Genomic DNA, 14,882 nt, shown 5'->3' on the forward strand with positions numbered 1-14,882 from the left:
TAAGATTCACAGAGGAAAGAACTCATCAGAGGTCCTGGGAAAGGCCAAGAAAGCTATCAGAGTGATTTATACACAGACTTTAAAATAAAACCCTCTCTCTAGACTTAGCAGGCAGTATTGCAGTTGAAGGGGTCAGCACTATGCTTGTCCATGTCTGAGCTTTGTTGGGGGGAAAAAAGACAAAGAACTCACCCAGCTGGCAGAAAAACTTGATGCCTAAGCCAAAGGAAGTCAAATTTGAACTGTCTGCTTTGGTTTTTGTCACACATACTTTTATTTCACCACACTGGAGCATTGTGAGTTGGTGGAGAGAAGCCTTTGAACCCGAATTTGTCAATGACATCTGCAGTCCTTACCCTTGGAGATGTGTCTTTTGTTTGGTAGATGGGTTTATCTTACCAGGCCCTAAGTGATCTGGCCCCTGCCTGCCTTTCCCAGTTATAGTTACCTCTTTAATATTCATTCTACACAGAAGTTTGGAATACTAAAAAATAAAAATCCAGACAGTAAATAGTCTTGACTACTCAACTTTGCCATTGTGGAGCCAAAGCAGCCATAGAATGGATGTGAACAAATGAGTGTGTCAATAAAACTTTATTTATAAAAACCAGTGGTGGGCCATAGTTTGCCAGCTCCTGCTCTCTTAACACACTAAATAGACTTAGGCTTTAGGCTGTTTGCTTAGAACTGACTTCCCCAGATGATCCTAGGACTTGTTCCCTTACTCCGTTCAGGTCTCTCAGATGTCATGTCATCAGAATGGCTTTCTCTGACTACCCAATCTAAAATAGAGCTCTGGGGCTTCCCTGGTGGTCCACTGGTTAAGAGTCTGCCACTAATGCAGGGGTCATGGTTCCATCCTTGGTTTGGGAAGATCCCACCTGCCACGGGGCAACTGACTAGTCACCCCAACTACTGAAGCCCACATGCTTCACAACAAGAGAAGCCATCACAGTGAGAAGCCTGCACTCACCACAACTTACACAGCAATGAAGACCCAACACAACCAAAAATGAATGAATGGTTGAATGAATTAATTAAAAAAAATAGAACTCTGCTCCCATATCTCCATTTTCCCCCCTCCTCTCTCCTGTGATAAATACTTCATGGAGTTGCTTTACTAATAATATTGATCACATTTTGGTATCCGCTAGAGAAAAGCATGTGTGTTTATAGCCAGAAAATGTATTTTTTTCAGAGTATCTTTTCCATGTGTTGCAGTCCATTTACAGTGAACAATCTCTGTGTACAGAAATAGCTTTGCTATGCAGAGTTTGTTTTCATTGCATTCCTCTAATGACTTTTCCCCTGAGATTTAGGCTGAGTTTGGCAGTGTCAAACATATCATATGGTGACCTGGCACAGGGCAATGTGAAAGAATTGCTTTTTCTAGATCCTCATTCATGTTTTTGGCTCTTCCTATAGATTATAAGTTCTGCCCCATATGTAATTTTCACAGAACTATTTATGGAAAGAGGAGAATTTCCTAGAAAATTTGCATGTTTCCCAGAAACAGAGGAAGCTACAAGGCTGGTCAGTACAAAGTGAACAGGGAAACTGGGAGGTGATCAGAGAGGAAATTCATGTCAGGAGCTGGTAACTTTGGAGGATACAGCCCGAGGGAGGAGAGAGATGTCAGATCCTAGAGTCCACTCTGGGGGTCAGTGATCTTCCTGCTGAAGCCTTAGGAAGTCTATATTAGTGCACCACTTTGAGTGCAGCTGAGCAAAGTCTCTCCATGTGCGTGGCTGATGCAGAATGTGTGTGCCACACTTCATGGAGATGACACCAATGCTGGAAATCGGGTGACTTGACATATTCTCAAGGGATCTACACCACGGGTGCAAAGTATCTCAAGAGCTGTTGCATTTCTAATGTAAAGAGTGACACCAGGATTAATCCAGTGAAGGGACCTGAAAGGCAAGGGACCCATCCTGCTAGAAGAGAGGCTGTATCTGAAAAGCAGGAAGAGTTCAAGGCAGGAGAATGTGAGAGAACTGTGGTTGCAGGTGATGCTAAGACTCCACGGACATGGCATCTTTTCTGAGCTTGTGGTCCCATCATACCTTGATTGGCAGTCTTCATGATCTTTACCAGTTTCTAAAAGAAGGTGTTTTTGTAAATGTCTTATGTAAAATATGGTGTGGTGGATGTTTTTCTTGATTGCTAAGAAATTATGCTCAAGAACTATACTGCGTTCTGAAGGCGACATGACTCTATGATATGAAAGCACATACGATGCCTTTTCATCTGTACTGTTAACTGTATCTTTCCAAAGGATGCTATTGGAAAGACGTTGATTTAGTATAACCAGAGTGAGATATCCTTACTTGGGTATATGTTCTCTACTCTCTGCTTCCCGTACCAGGGTTCAAAAGATGAGAGACCTTGAATGTAGTTTCATTGTATGTTGTTTAGTTGCTCAGTCATGTCTGACTCTTTGTGACCCCAGGGACTACAGCCTGCCAGACTCCTCTGTCTATGGGATTTCCTGGGCAAGAACACTGGAGTGGGTTGCCATTTCCTCCTCCAGGGCATCTTCCCGACCCAGGAATCGAACCTGCTTCTCCTGTAAGTCTCTTACATTGCAGGCAGAATCTTTACCGCTGAGCCATTGGGGAAGCCAGTTTCATTGTAAGTTCAGTTCAGTTCAGTCACTCAGTCGTGTCCAACTCTCTGCGACCCCATGAATCGCAGCATGCCAGGCCTCCCTGTCCATCACCAACTCCCGGAGTTCACTCAAACTCATGTCCATTGAGTCGGTGATGCCATCCAGCCATCTCATCCTCTGTTGTCCCCTTCTCCTCCTGCCCCCAATCCCTCCCAGCATCAGAGTCTTTTCCAATGAGTCAACTCTTCGCATGAGGTGGCCAAAGTACTGGAGTTCCAGCTTTAGCATCAGTCCTTCTGATGAACACCCAGGACTGATCTCCTTTAGAATGGACTGGTTGGATCTCCTTGCAGTCCAAGGGACTCCCAAGAGTTTGTCTTCATTGTAAAATGGCGTCTAATTAGCAGGTACCCAGGGTGGGGGTGGGGTTCAATAAAAATAGTAAATTCAGTCTCCTAGGAATTCTGAAGGTTCTGAAATTTCTGGGGGACAAAATACATGGCAATAAAACACTAGTCTTTTTAAGCCAGAAATGTACACAGATGGTTATAGATTGTTGAAGAATGGGCCTAAAAGGCAGGATAACCATGGCCTTTTCTTTGTAGCTATTAAACTTGCGTTCCCAAGTCTTGAACTGTATTTCTAACTGCACCTTAGGTCTTTGGAACTGAAACGCTTCTGTAAACATTTAAGTCCTTGCTCTTTCATCCTAGAGATAGTGAAAGTTTAAAAATAAAGAAAAAAACTCCTTGCAATCTCTCCAGGTGTTACCAGCCTGCTTCAGCCCCAGAGAGCTCCCATCCTTTGGCATGGGACTACTCAGTGTTTATAATTCTCAACTATTGATTTTATTCTTGGAGGTTGTAACACCGATAAATTCTGAGGTCTGTTATAGGTCCTACATGAGGAAGAGCCACAGTAATTCATTCTCACACTGGAGCCCTGGATCAGTAGGGGGAAATTTTTTTTTTTTTTTTTTTTATTGCATTTGCTCTAGGCTGTGGGTCTTTTTCTAAAATCATTATGTTAGTTAAAATAAGCCTTTGTACCAAAGAAAATAATCTATCACAGCTTGGGATTAGAGAACTCTCCAGGGGAAGAGCTCAGATTTATGGAAAAAGGAGTTAATAACATTGACTAGACGGCCCCCGACTTGGCCCACTGGAGCTCACCACTGCAATCCTTATTCTTTTTGTACCTCTGCAATTTCCTCTCCTCTTTACTACGGCTCTTCTTCACATTTAAGCAGCCTGCTGTTTTTCATTATTCACTTTGTTCATGTTCCATCTCTTCATTGTCTCTTTCCCACCTGTCCTTCCCACCCTTGGGGATACCCAGTTTCTTCTCCTTCCTTGTCCCCGTCTGGAATCTATCTTTCCCTATTCTCCAGTTCCCTGGCTATATCTGTCATCTATTCCAGTTTGTACTTCGGTTTTTTCTCCCCCACTGTTTCTGGCAAGGGAGACCTGTTTTCAGTATTTCTCTTTAGAGAAATGTGTGTGTAAGAGCAAGACAGAGGGAAGGAAGAAAGGTGGGGAGAGGTTGAAAGATACTGAACAGCATGTTTACGGCATAGTCTTTTGAGAGGATAGTAACAGAAGACCCTGGGTTGGGGCAGGGGGATTCCTGCTCCTTGGGGAATGTCAGCACTCTTGGCAGATGAGTGAGATCCTTCACAAATTCTGTGTGGAACTCACTTATCCCCACTGGTGGGGATCCATCCCTGGAATGTGGCTTCATATCACATGTGAACACAGATGGGTCTGGGGGCCAGGAATTCTCACTTATTTCCTCCAGGGCTGGCCCTCAGCAGAGTGGGCAGCTCTGCTTGCGCTTTCTTTAGGCTGGAGCTAAGCCCTGTTAAGCCACCGTGCACCCTTTCCCTGCATCATTGTGACTGTCATGTCGCAAAAATGTGGTGGTCATTACTGGTTTGGGCAGGTGTTTTCCTGGGGGTTGGCAAGGGAGAGGAGCCCTCCTGGCTCCATCTTGCTCCTGCTGAGTGGCAGAGCAAAGACCCAGAAAGATGAGACTGTCAACAGAGGAGGGAAAGAGGCTGAAAGCACCATTGGTACAGACAACTCAAACACAGATGTTCTGCCTGCACGTCTCAGGAGCTGGCTGTATCTGTAGTTTGCTCTCAGACTCAGATTTAGGACTATTATGCCTGAAAGGGACAATTCCCACAGCTTGTCTAAAAGAGAGCTGTGTTTATGGAGACATTTGGATAAGTAGTGTAGTGATCTTTAAGCCGGGGGTGGGGGGGGGGAGAGGGGGGTGACTGAAATGGTGGCGGGCTTAGGGAGAACCTGCAATTCCCCTGCTCTTCTGTGAAAGCGAGTCACAAATTAGGGGAAAAGTTCATTTTTCCAAAGATGAATCTGTTAACGGGCAGCTCTATTCAAATTCTGTGGCCGCTTCGCAAACACGGTTTGTGCTTTTTTTAAAAGATGGATTTAATGGACTGAGTTCATTTAGACAGGAGATCAAATGAATGAGCAGAATTAGAATGCACATCCATTTGGCTGCCAGTCATTGTGTAAGCCACTCGACCACCTGACTTCTCTAATTAAATGACATTGCAGTCCCTGCATAAAGGCTTCGATGGATAAATTAGTACTTGGTAAGTGCTTTGAAGATGAAAATCACGATATGAGTAATGAGCCAGAATTTTTCCTCCCCTGGGGCTGGAAATGGCATCTTTTGTGTTTTCCTGCTACACTGTGAGTCACCTGGGTTGACAATGCAGGAAACCTCCCCCCAAGGAAGAGCGGGAGAGACACAGTAAGGACAGGTTTTTATTTGACTTACAAGGCAGATTAGGAGAGAGTGTGAATCCATTCGCATCTGTACATGAATTACATGCCGTACACATTTGCTACCTGTAGTCACGGGTCATATTTTACATGAGTTTATATATTAAGAAATCGCATGAAGATTACCTTGTTTAAACATTCATGAAGTACAACATCCCCCAAGAGAACTGAAGACAGAAATTCCGTTTCGTCCCTCCCGAGAGCTTCACTCACCTTCCTCTTGGTGCATCTCAGCTCTGCATCCACCACCCCCTGCTGCAAAATGTTCAGGCTTATCTGCTCTGAGGGTATGATGATTATTTTTAGTGGGAGAAGCTTAGAGGAAATGCAGATTTGGAAGTAACGCATGAACCATTTGGCAAGGTCGAGCCCTGTCTGTCAGCTACGAATCTTGCCCCTTCCTGACTACTCTCACTGGCTCCCCTTGCAGAGAAGCCTCAACACCTAACTTGTTGTATGTTCCAAACTTGGCTGAGAGCTCCCCCCACCCCCACCCCCTGCCAAATCCAAATATTCTCATTTATATATATTTTTTTTTCTCCCAGATTGCACTGACGCAGAGATAATCAGTCACACTAGATTGTCTGGGCTGTGAGAGCTGTGACAGGCCCCATCAGGAAAGGTTGCTTAATCCCAATGTAAGTTAGGATCCACGCTACTGGCTGCAGCCCTCCTTACTGCACTAGAGTGCAGGATGCGGTATGTGACTTCAGCCTTGACTGTGCCCCACTCCTAGCTGTACCCCGAAATTGGTCACAGTCAAGAGCATGGCACTCCTGGCACAGCTGGTGGGCTCACCTCTTACCGGTGGGCTCACCTCTTACTGATGCAGCCAAGGAGAAGCGTGGGGAGCCCACTGCAGGGACGGGAGGTGAGAGGGGGTAAATGTTGTGCTGGGGAAGAGGTCGGATGCTTCAAGGGGAGAATGTTCCCTTGCTGGATGAGATCCCAAAAAACCGGCTAGAATGGCAGAAGGGGAAGAGGGAAAACTCACTCCTCAGATAGACTCAGATACAGGCCAAGTCCAAAAGACTTAGAGAGTTAATTGGAAAACAATTATACTTATCTGCTTCCTGCCAATCTGTATCCACAGACAGAGCAGAAGTAATTATAGATACCGTGGATACACTGTGGTGTTAAATGTTTCAAATTATACTGCTTAACAACGCTTCCTTGATAGGGCCCTCAGCGTGGGGGGGCGGAGAGCTGCTTTGAGTCAGCAGATAACTCCACGGGGGCATGGTGATGCTATCTGCAGAAGTTTCTCACATTGGGTCATGTTTTTCCCCAAGAAAACTTGCTGCAGCCAAGAAAAGGAAAAAAAAAAAAAAAAGAATTGATACTAATTTGGTTTCTGTTGTGTATTTAGCCTGTCATTCATATAGCTGTCTTAGCGGAGGGAGCCGACATGTCTTTTATAGCTTTTGGCTCCTCGCTCCTCGGAGGAGCCAAAAGCAGGGTCAGCACTGTGGATTAGAATCAATTCAGTGGGGGGAAAATAAAACTTCGGAGTGTATCTTGCCTTCCCTGAGCACGTCGCAGGCATTAGCAGTAATGGGAGCTCTGTCTGTGCATGGAGAGAAAGCATCTAGCTCAGGCTCCCACCATTCTCGCCCCCCTGCTGTGCAGTCCCCTGACCTTCACAGTGGGGAGGGGGAATGATTCTGGATTCATCTCTAACTTTATACTGCTATGCACAGGAAAAAATACACACACACACACACACACACATACAGTCTTCTAGAAGAAACAGAAGAAGAAGTAGGGACAGGAGCTGCTGAAACATGGCCCACACAGATAAGGTAACCAAGCCTTTGGGGACCTGTATGTGAACCGACTCTATTTGCCCTCGATGGCAGCTGTGCCACCTTTTCCAGGCTTGCTGCTGCTGCTGCTAAGTCGCTTCAGTCGTGTCCGATTCTGTATGACCCCATAGACGGCAGCCCACCAGGCTCCCCCATCCCTGGGATTCTCCAGGCAAGAACACTGGAGTGGGTTGCCATTTCCTTCTCCAATGCATGAGAGTGAAAAGTGAAAGTGAAGTCGCTCAGTCATGTCTGACTCTTAGCGACCCCATGGACCACAGCCTACCAGGCTCCTCTGTCCATGGGATTTTCTAGGCAAGAGTACTGGAGTGGGGTGCCATTGCCTTCTCTGTCCAGGCTTGCTAGTCTTCTCCAACTTCAGGGAGTACTAGAGAGGCAATGCTGAGGGTCAGGTTGTTAGGTCCTTCTTTAGGTTCTTTTAGTCCACTCTGCAGGGCTATCAGAACACACAACTTCTCAAACGAGCACAGGTGCATCAGGAAAACACTAAGCTAACCCATTAAAAGAGCGCTGGATTTGCTCTCTGGAATGGCTCCTCGCTGCTTCTGTGTACACTTGAGCTCTAATGCATTTCATTTCTTAATTTGAAGACAAGGATGAATGTGGTACGTGGAATGACAGCAAAGCACACCCTCCCCTCTTCTCAGGGGCATAAATCACTGAAACGGCACCTGAGCCAACCGACTTGTCTCTTTTGCTGCTGTGTTTTCTCTTTAACAGAAACTCCACACAACACTGCCAGCTTTCACCGAGAGTGTCCTGAATGGCCATTTCTATTTTTCATCTATTCTTTCCAGAGGCTTCATTGGACTGGAAGGCAGAAGTTGGCCTGGGTCCTCTCCCAGTTCAGCCACCATCTAGCCCTGTGACCTTGGGCAGATCACCTCTGTAAGCTTCCCTCCTCAATTCTCCAGATCAGAGCAGTGAGATGTCCGGGAGCTTTCCCTGCTGAGTCTCTGAGAACTCCACTGCTGTACTCTCCAGCATAAAAGTGCCTTGAGGCGACTGCAAATCATGCCTGCAAATCAGGAAAGCTGCTCTAAAGGGAAGACAACCTTGCAATGTAAGTGGTTTGTCTCAGTTCTGTGGTTTAGCTGCTCCAAAGATTCAGATGAAAAAGATAAATTGACATGGTTTAAGCCCCTCACAAGGTCAGTGGGGAGCTGGCCAGAGTGCTGAACTCAGCTTCTATTCATGACAGTCAGACCTGGCTGCACTGCTCACACACACAGCACCTTACCCTGCCCCAGGACAGAGGCAAGCAAGAGTTTTCTCGGCAAGCTCCAGACTTTGGGCACCAGGCATGTAAACAGCCAGAGGAATTTCTGAGCACACTGCATTCAATCGTTCCCAGATCTGTTAGAGAGCTATATTTAGCTTGGGAATAGCTTTGGAGAGAGTGCACTGCCACTCAAATGAATATTAATAGTGCGGGTCTTAGAGCAAAGAAAATATTTCTTCAGTTCAGCATCTGGTATGTATCTGACAAGGAAAACACTGCTTGGTGTTAAAAGGCTTGGGGCAATTGGGGTGTGATGAGCATTCTGCAACTAGGAATCAGTACCCGTTGGGAAAAGAACTTAGAGCATAAAACCAAATTGTCTGAGCTTCCTTCCCAAGTGCCTAACTAAACACTTTCTCCCTACAATCTTTCCCCTCAAAAATTTATTTCTTGAAAATAATATTAATCTGTCTCTTCGTTGTTGTACAGTTTATTAATGATTCTCAAAAATCTTCCAGTTTACCCAAAATGGAAATACTTGCACCAGAGCTGGACCCCACCCAATCAAACCCACCAGCGCTCTCCTCACCCTAGCCCCCCTCCAAAGAGCAAACCAATGCCGATGGGGCTGTCTGCCCTCCTGACTGGGGAGGCAGGCATGTCCCCACCCCCGGCTCTCCACATTTTCTCAAAGAGGCAGCCTGCACAAATCCTTTCTTTAGCCTGAGGTTCAACTTCCCTATTAACATAGACACAACACTCCACTGAAGCTGCAGTATAAGAGGTTTTCTGCTTGATGTGTTTTATGTCCCATTATTATTTTCCCTGCACATCCTGTGCCTCTCTGAGGGGCAGAGGAGAGTGTGTCTGGCACAAGGCTCTGCGGGAGGGTTCCTGCCACTCAAAAATAGGAGGGAAAGATCAATTCCCTTAGGAATTCATCCGAAGACTCTCCCTCTGCCCTCCCAGAAGACGTGAACTCCCAAGGGTTCTCTTCTGCTCTGTGTTCTATACCTATGAACTCAGTTGCCAGCCTCTGTGGCATGGCTGTTCCCCTTCTGTCTGGGTCTCTGCAGTGGTGCTACATGTCTGCTTTTCCTCCGTGGCTAGATTGAAAGGTTTTGCCTAAGCTTCCCTGAGGCTCATTATTTATGGGATGAGATTGGAGGCAGGGTGAACATTAAGTACCTCAAAGCATGGATGAGTCAAATTAATAACTACGGTACAACCCCAAACAACACCAAAACCATCACTGTGGTTTACTGCTTGTTTCCACCAGTTGGGAAAATTCAGAATTTCATGTTTGTGCAGACAGAAACTATTCACAGCAAAGACAGAGAAATGAGCAAAGTATATACATGCTCCCACGTTGGGGGAATTTCACAGGGAAGTAACCAAAGGGATGGGAAGCCCACCCCCATGGTCATGGTGGGGACTGGTAGAATTCCTGGAAGAGTCTCTTTTTGGTCACACCCCCTAAAGTTAAGACAGCGCATTCAAACACCCATGCAAGATAGGTAATCCGGTCACAGGTAAAAAGTATTTCCATGGAGAGGGGCAGGCTGTCTGTCTCTCTGTCTCGGCGCCTGTGGGTTCCCAACAGTAGAGAGTAATCTACAGTCCCATCAGGGACATTCCTAAAGTCCCCTAGATGAGCCCCACAGGATTCTTGAGCATCTCTAGAATACGAGTCAGAGCTCACACCCAGGGCTGGACTCCTCCACAGTGAACCTGCCCTGGGAGCAGGCGCCAAAGCAACTCAAACACCCAAGGAAGAAGTGGGAGCCAGAAAGGGGAAACTGTGAGGCACCTTCTCGATGTTCATTCTCAACACCACCCCCATGACCACTTCTAGAAATCGCTACTGGAGGGTGGGCAGTGAGACGAGGGGCCAGAGGAGGGGCAACAAGCCTGTGCCCAGCGTCCCTTAAAGAGGAGGCAGGCGGGGGTGGTGATGCCAACCGGAGGCAGGTGGAGTCGGCTGGCGTTACCCGAGCTCCGTGTTTAGCTGAGGTCATATCCGCCTCTTGCAGAACCATGTTCTCTTACAAGGCCACTAATAAGCCATTGACCTTGAGTTTGAGTCTGGGGCTGATGTTCTTCTCTGGGGGAACCCCAGGGGCCTTGTGGCTTAACGAGAAGAAATCCTCCTTGTTTTAGCAGCAATTGCTTTTTCCTCTCCACCCGCCACAGTGATCAAATTAACAGGTTGCTTCTCCTCAGAATAAAATGTGTCCTCAGGTCCCAGGAGGCACTGCCCATTTGCCTGTCTGATGGGCTCGGGACGGGAACGCAGGGAAGTAGTGTGTGTGCCTCTGGTGCTCCCCCAGCCCCCTGCCCCCCAGTCCCTGGGAGAGTCTCTCCCACCTGGGGTGGCCGCCCAGGCCGGCAGTGAGACCACAGGGAGGGAGGCGCCTGAGTCTCAGCTGCAGGAGGTCTGGCAGGAGGCTGCGTACACGCTGCTGCCTGCTGTGGCCCCGCAGCTCAGGCTGCTGGTGGGACACTTGAAGGGCTTCATGCTGTTCTCCCTCTGGACGTGCAGGTGCTCCAGCTGCCAGCGCTCCCAGCTCTTCCGGAACTCCATCTGGACCTTCCGCGGGGAAAGGAGGAAAGCAGAGGCCATCAGACAAACCAACTGCCCACGAAAATGGCCCTATGATTACATTAGGAGGGAAGGGAAAAAAATCCAGTGCATTATATTAAGAGACACAAGTCAAGGGCTTCAGGCACCTAAATTAATATCCCCATAAAATTGTTTCTTCTCGTCTCCTATTTTCTGGCTCTTCTCAGGAGGGAGACGGGCTTTGCTGATTTAATTGGTCTCTTGCATCTCTAAACTCTTGTGACTCAGCTAAGTACCTTTCACAATCCATCACAGTATCAGTTAGCGGAAGAGAAGGAGTGACAGAGAGATGTGGGGAGAAGGGAGGTGGAGAGAGAAGAAAAGGAGAAGAGAGAGTCTGACTTCAGGGCCCTCTTGGACGACTGAGAAGAGGGACAGCCTGCCCTGCCCCTCACGGTGTCAACACCAGACCCTCTAAACTCCCCCAAGGGCTTTCATCCTGGCTTCAGGATGGAAGGGCAGAGGAGCTGCGGAGAATGAGGCTGGGACTAGAAGCAGCCTGAAAGAGCAGGCTGCGGACAAGGACTTCTCAGCCTGGATTTGAACTAATCCCAGCCAGGAACTGGACTCAACCCACAGAGGGTGCAGCCCAGGTGAGTTCGGCCAAGCAGAACTGCTGCCGTGCTCAACTCAGCAGAACTCAGCCCTCCCCATCAGCAAGAGCCTTCTCGAGAGGGTGGAAGCTTGGAGCCCACGTGGTTAGAGCAGAAAGATACAATCCAAGTAACACTGCAGAGCCCCAGTCCCTTGAGGGCTGTGGCGATGCTGCGGCTGGCTCCTGTGATTCCAGTCCCCCAGAGAGGCTGCTGGAAGCTGTACAGCCAGCCCAGGGCATCCAGAGACCTCAGCCAGCGGACACGCCTCTACGTCTGCTTTCCAGAGCTTCTCTGATGCGCTCCACACGCGCCACCAGAACTCCTCACACCAGAGTGTCTGGGGCCCAGGCCCGCCCTCTTGGGCTCCATCCAGCAGGGTGGCCAGCTGCCAGCAACTGTGGGTACGTGGCTCACTGCCAACATCCCATGGGTCCCTGTGCAAACACCCCCCTTCTCTTCCCGCAGGGCTGCCATCCATCTCACTAAGCCCAGCAAGGTGCTTGGCATGGCCACATGCCTATCCCTTAAAAGAACTTTATCTGCACTGAGTGAAGCTGAGATGGCCCAGAGCCTGCCTGCCAGGATGGTCCCCGGGTCCCGGGCAGCACCTCCGAGCCTGGGCTGGGGTAAGGGAGGGAGGCTGAGCAGACACCACCCACTGACCATGGCTCTTTGCCAGCTCACTGCCCGGGTGAGTGAGTGTGATGCGTGTGTTGATAGCTGGCATGACGATGCCTGAGTCCTGCAGTGGCCTCTGCTTGTGCAGCCGCAGGAAGGCCAGTCTTGTGGCTCAGCCCTTCACTGGGGAGATGAGAAGAGAGACGGCCAACTGAGGCACATCCCTGGGAAGCCAACTCAGGGACTAAAGAGGCCTCACAGATACAGGGAATTGGACAGGATTGGGACTGTGTCCCCCTCTGCCTCCCTCTCCCTCAGCCCTTTCCATGAACCTCTGCTGCGCTCCCCACCCCAATGACAATTGTCATTAGAAACCATCATTTACAGGGCACTTACTATATCCCCAGTATTCACCATAGATTGTTAACTTTCACAGCAACCCTGTGAAGCAGCTCCTTAGTCCTTGCTTAAAGGTAATGAAGGGCTTCCCTGGTAGCTCAGACAGTAAAGAATCTGCCTGCAATGGAGGAGACCTGGGTTCCATCCCTGGGTTGGGAAGATTCCCCAGAGAAGGGAATGGCAGCCCACTCCAGTATTCTTGCCTGACGAATCCCATGGAGAGAGGAGCCTGGCGGGCTATAGTCCATGGGGTCGCAAAGAGTCGGACACGACTGAGCAACAAACACTTTCACAAAGGTAAGGAAACTGAGGGGCAGAGATTTAAGTATTTCTCCCAGTCTCAGCCAGGATCTGACCCTAGATCTGGGCTGACTCTACAGCCAGGCTCCTAACCCTCCGTCTCCTGCCACTTGGACTATTTAGGCCACGCTTGTTTCTGCCGTGTCTCCCCCATCTCGGTAGGTACCCCACGAGAACTGGGACCACATCCTCCTCTCAGAGCTTGCACAGTGCCCGGCATAGAGCAGGTACTCCATACGTGTTCTCTCAATGAGCCAAATGAATAAATGACTAAACGAGCACCGAACATCGGGCTCCTTCTTCTACTGAGCTCTCATGATCCAACAATGAAGACGACAACACACACCCTGGGCTCCTGGCGCTCCCGCCAGCACGCTTCCTCACTCTCAGGTGGCCCTCATCCCTGCCTCCCAGGTCCCTGGGCCGGGCACCACGCCAGGCTCTGGGGTTTGGGATGAGTTGGAGGGGTCACACAGCTGGGCAGGAGCAGAACCGGGACCAGCACTCGGGCTCCTGAGTCACCAGAGCCACAGCAAAGCCACCCCCGGGCCTCCTCCCCTGTGCCCATGCCCTGCCCACTGGCAGCTGGTGCAGGCCTTGGCGGCCACACAGGCCCAATGCCAGGGTCACAAGTATCCGGTATTGCTATGGCAACCCTGGGTCTGGAGAACAGCTCTTACGGACAGAGGGCTCAGCCCAGGAACCACAAGTGCTTGGTGACATGTCTGTCCGTGTGTCCAGAGGAGCTGGGCCCGAGACGTCTGGGGATGGTTGAAAGGAACCAGGCGGTGCGCCTGAGCAAGGCAGGTGCTCTGGGCCCTCCGAGCAGGGTCTCTTGGACCCCATGGCACCAGCCTGAGGGGAGAGGTCAGTGGGGATCTGGGCAGCAAGACTCCTCTGCTCCCACCCCAGCCACCAATAATCCACTGGAGGAGCAGACCCCCTTTCCCGTGGTGGATGGGGCTCTGGCCTATACATATTGAAGGTGCTCTCTCTCTCTCCAGGAAGAATTCATCCCAATCCCGACTCTGCACTATTTCCAGGCCAGACCTGGAGTGTGTCTCTGACTGTCTCTGATCTTCAACGTTCTCACGTGAGAGAAATGAGAATCTCGAAACCAGACTTTCAGCAGGAAAGCTTTTTGGGGGGAGGCAGAGACAAGCAAATGAGACGGTGGTTTTTAAGGCGCCAAGAATGTGCCTTGTAACAGTCACCACCCTTTACGTCACATGGAATTTTCCCTGCCCAGCCCTGTTTGTTCCCTCAGGGCCTCAGTGCTCGAGATCTGTGATCTACTTGTGTGTGCACATGTGCGCAAGTGCACACGCATGGGCCCACATAAGACATCTGAGGACTGGGGGCCAGTTTCTTATATTTCTGCACCCCCACTGACATTCACACCCCACCTGCCCCACTCCCACCCCCAGCGTCAAGAGGCTGTGTCATGTGTACATGAGGCTGTGTCTTCCCCAAGCTCATGTGTATGTTAGGGCATCCTGTCCACGCACGTGTGTGTGTGTGTGTGTGTTGGGTGGGGGAAGAGAGAGAGAGGGTGATGGAACAACACAGGGACAAGACACCCCCTGAGCGCCGGTGCCTAGTGGGGTGAGTAGCGATTGCAGCTGAGAAGCCCGGACAACCCCACTGGACCATCCAGGACAGCCAGTGTAGCAGCCCCACCAGGAGTCCACGTCCCTCCACAGGCCTTACCTCGTTGTTGACAAAGCAGTACAGGATGGCCACCATCAGCCCCTGGAAACAAGAGTCTTGTCAGCAGGAGGAAGAGGAGGGAGGCGCCCTGCAGGCAGGCCTGGTCTGAAGCTCCAGGGGGCCCCAGCCTCAGCATCTCCCTCCTGAGACTGGGCGGCCAA

The 14,882-nt window shown here is 49.6% G+C and overlaps 1 protein-coding gene across 1 annotated transcript in view; it reads right to left on the reverse strand.

Moving 5' to 3' along the window:
- Positions 1-5,397: 5,397 nt before the first annotated feature.
- GLP1R (glucagon like peptide 1 receptor) overlaps positions 5,398-14,882 on the reverse strand; it is a 40,790-nt gene continuing 31,305 nt past the window's right edge. The window contains exons 12-13 of the mRNA XM_070360994.1: positions 14,722-14,763; positions 5,398-11,065 (exon numbers count right to left, since the gene is read on the reverse strand). Coding sequence (XP_070217095.1) covers positions 10,898-11,065; positions 14,722-14,763 — 210 coding nt within the window. The 3' untranslated portion in view covers positions 5,398-10,897. The remainder of the gene's footprint in view (positions 11,066-14,721; positions 14,764-14,882) is intronic.

Source organism: Bos mutus, chromosome 23 (genome assembly GCF_027580195.1).
Source record: "Bos mutus isolate GX-2022 chromosome 23, NWIPB_WYAK_1.1, whole genome shotgun sequence".
NCBI lineage: Eukaryota > Metazoa > Chordata > Mammalia > Artiodactyla > Bovidae > Bos > Bos mutus.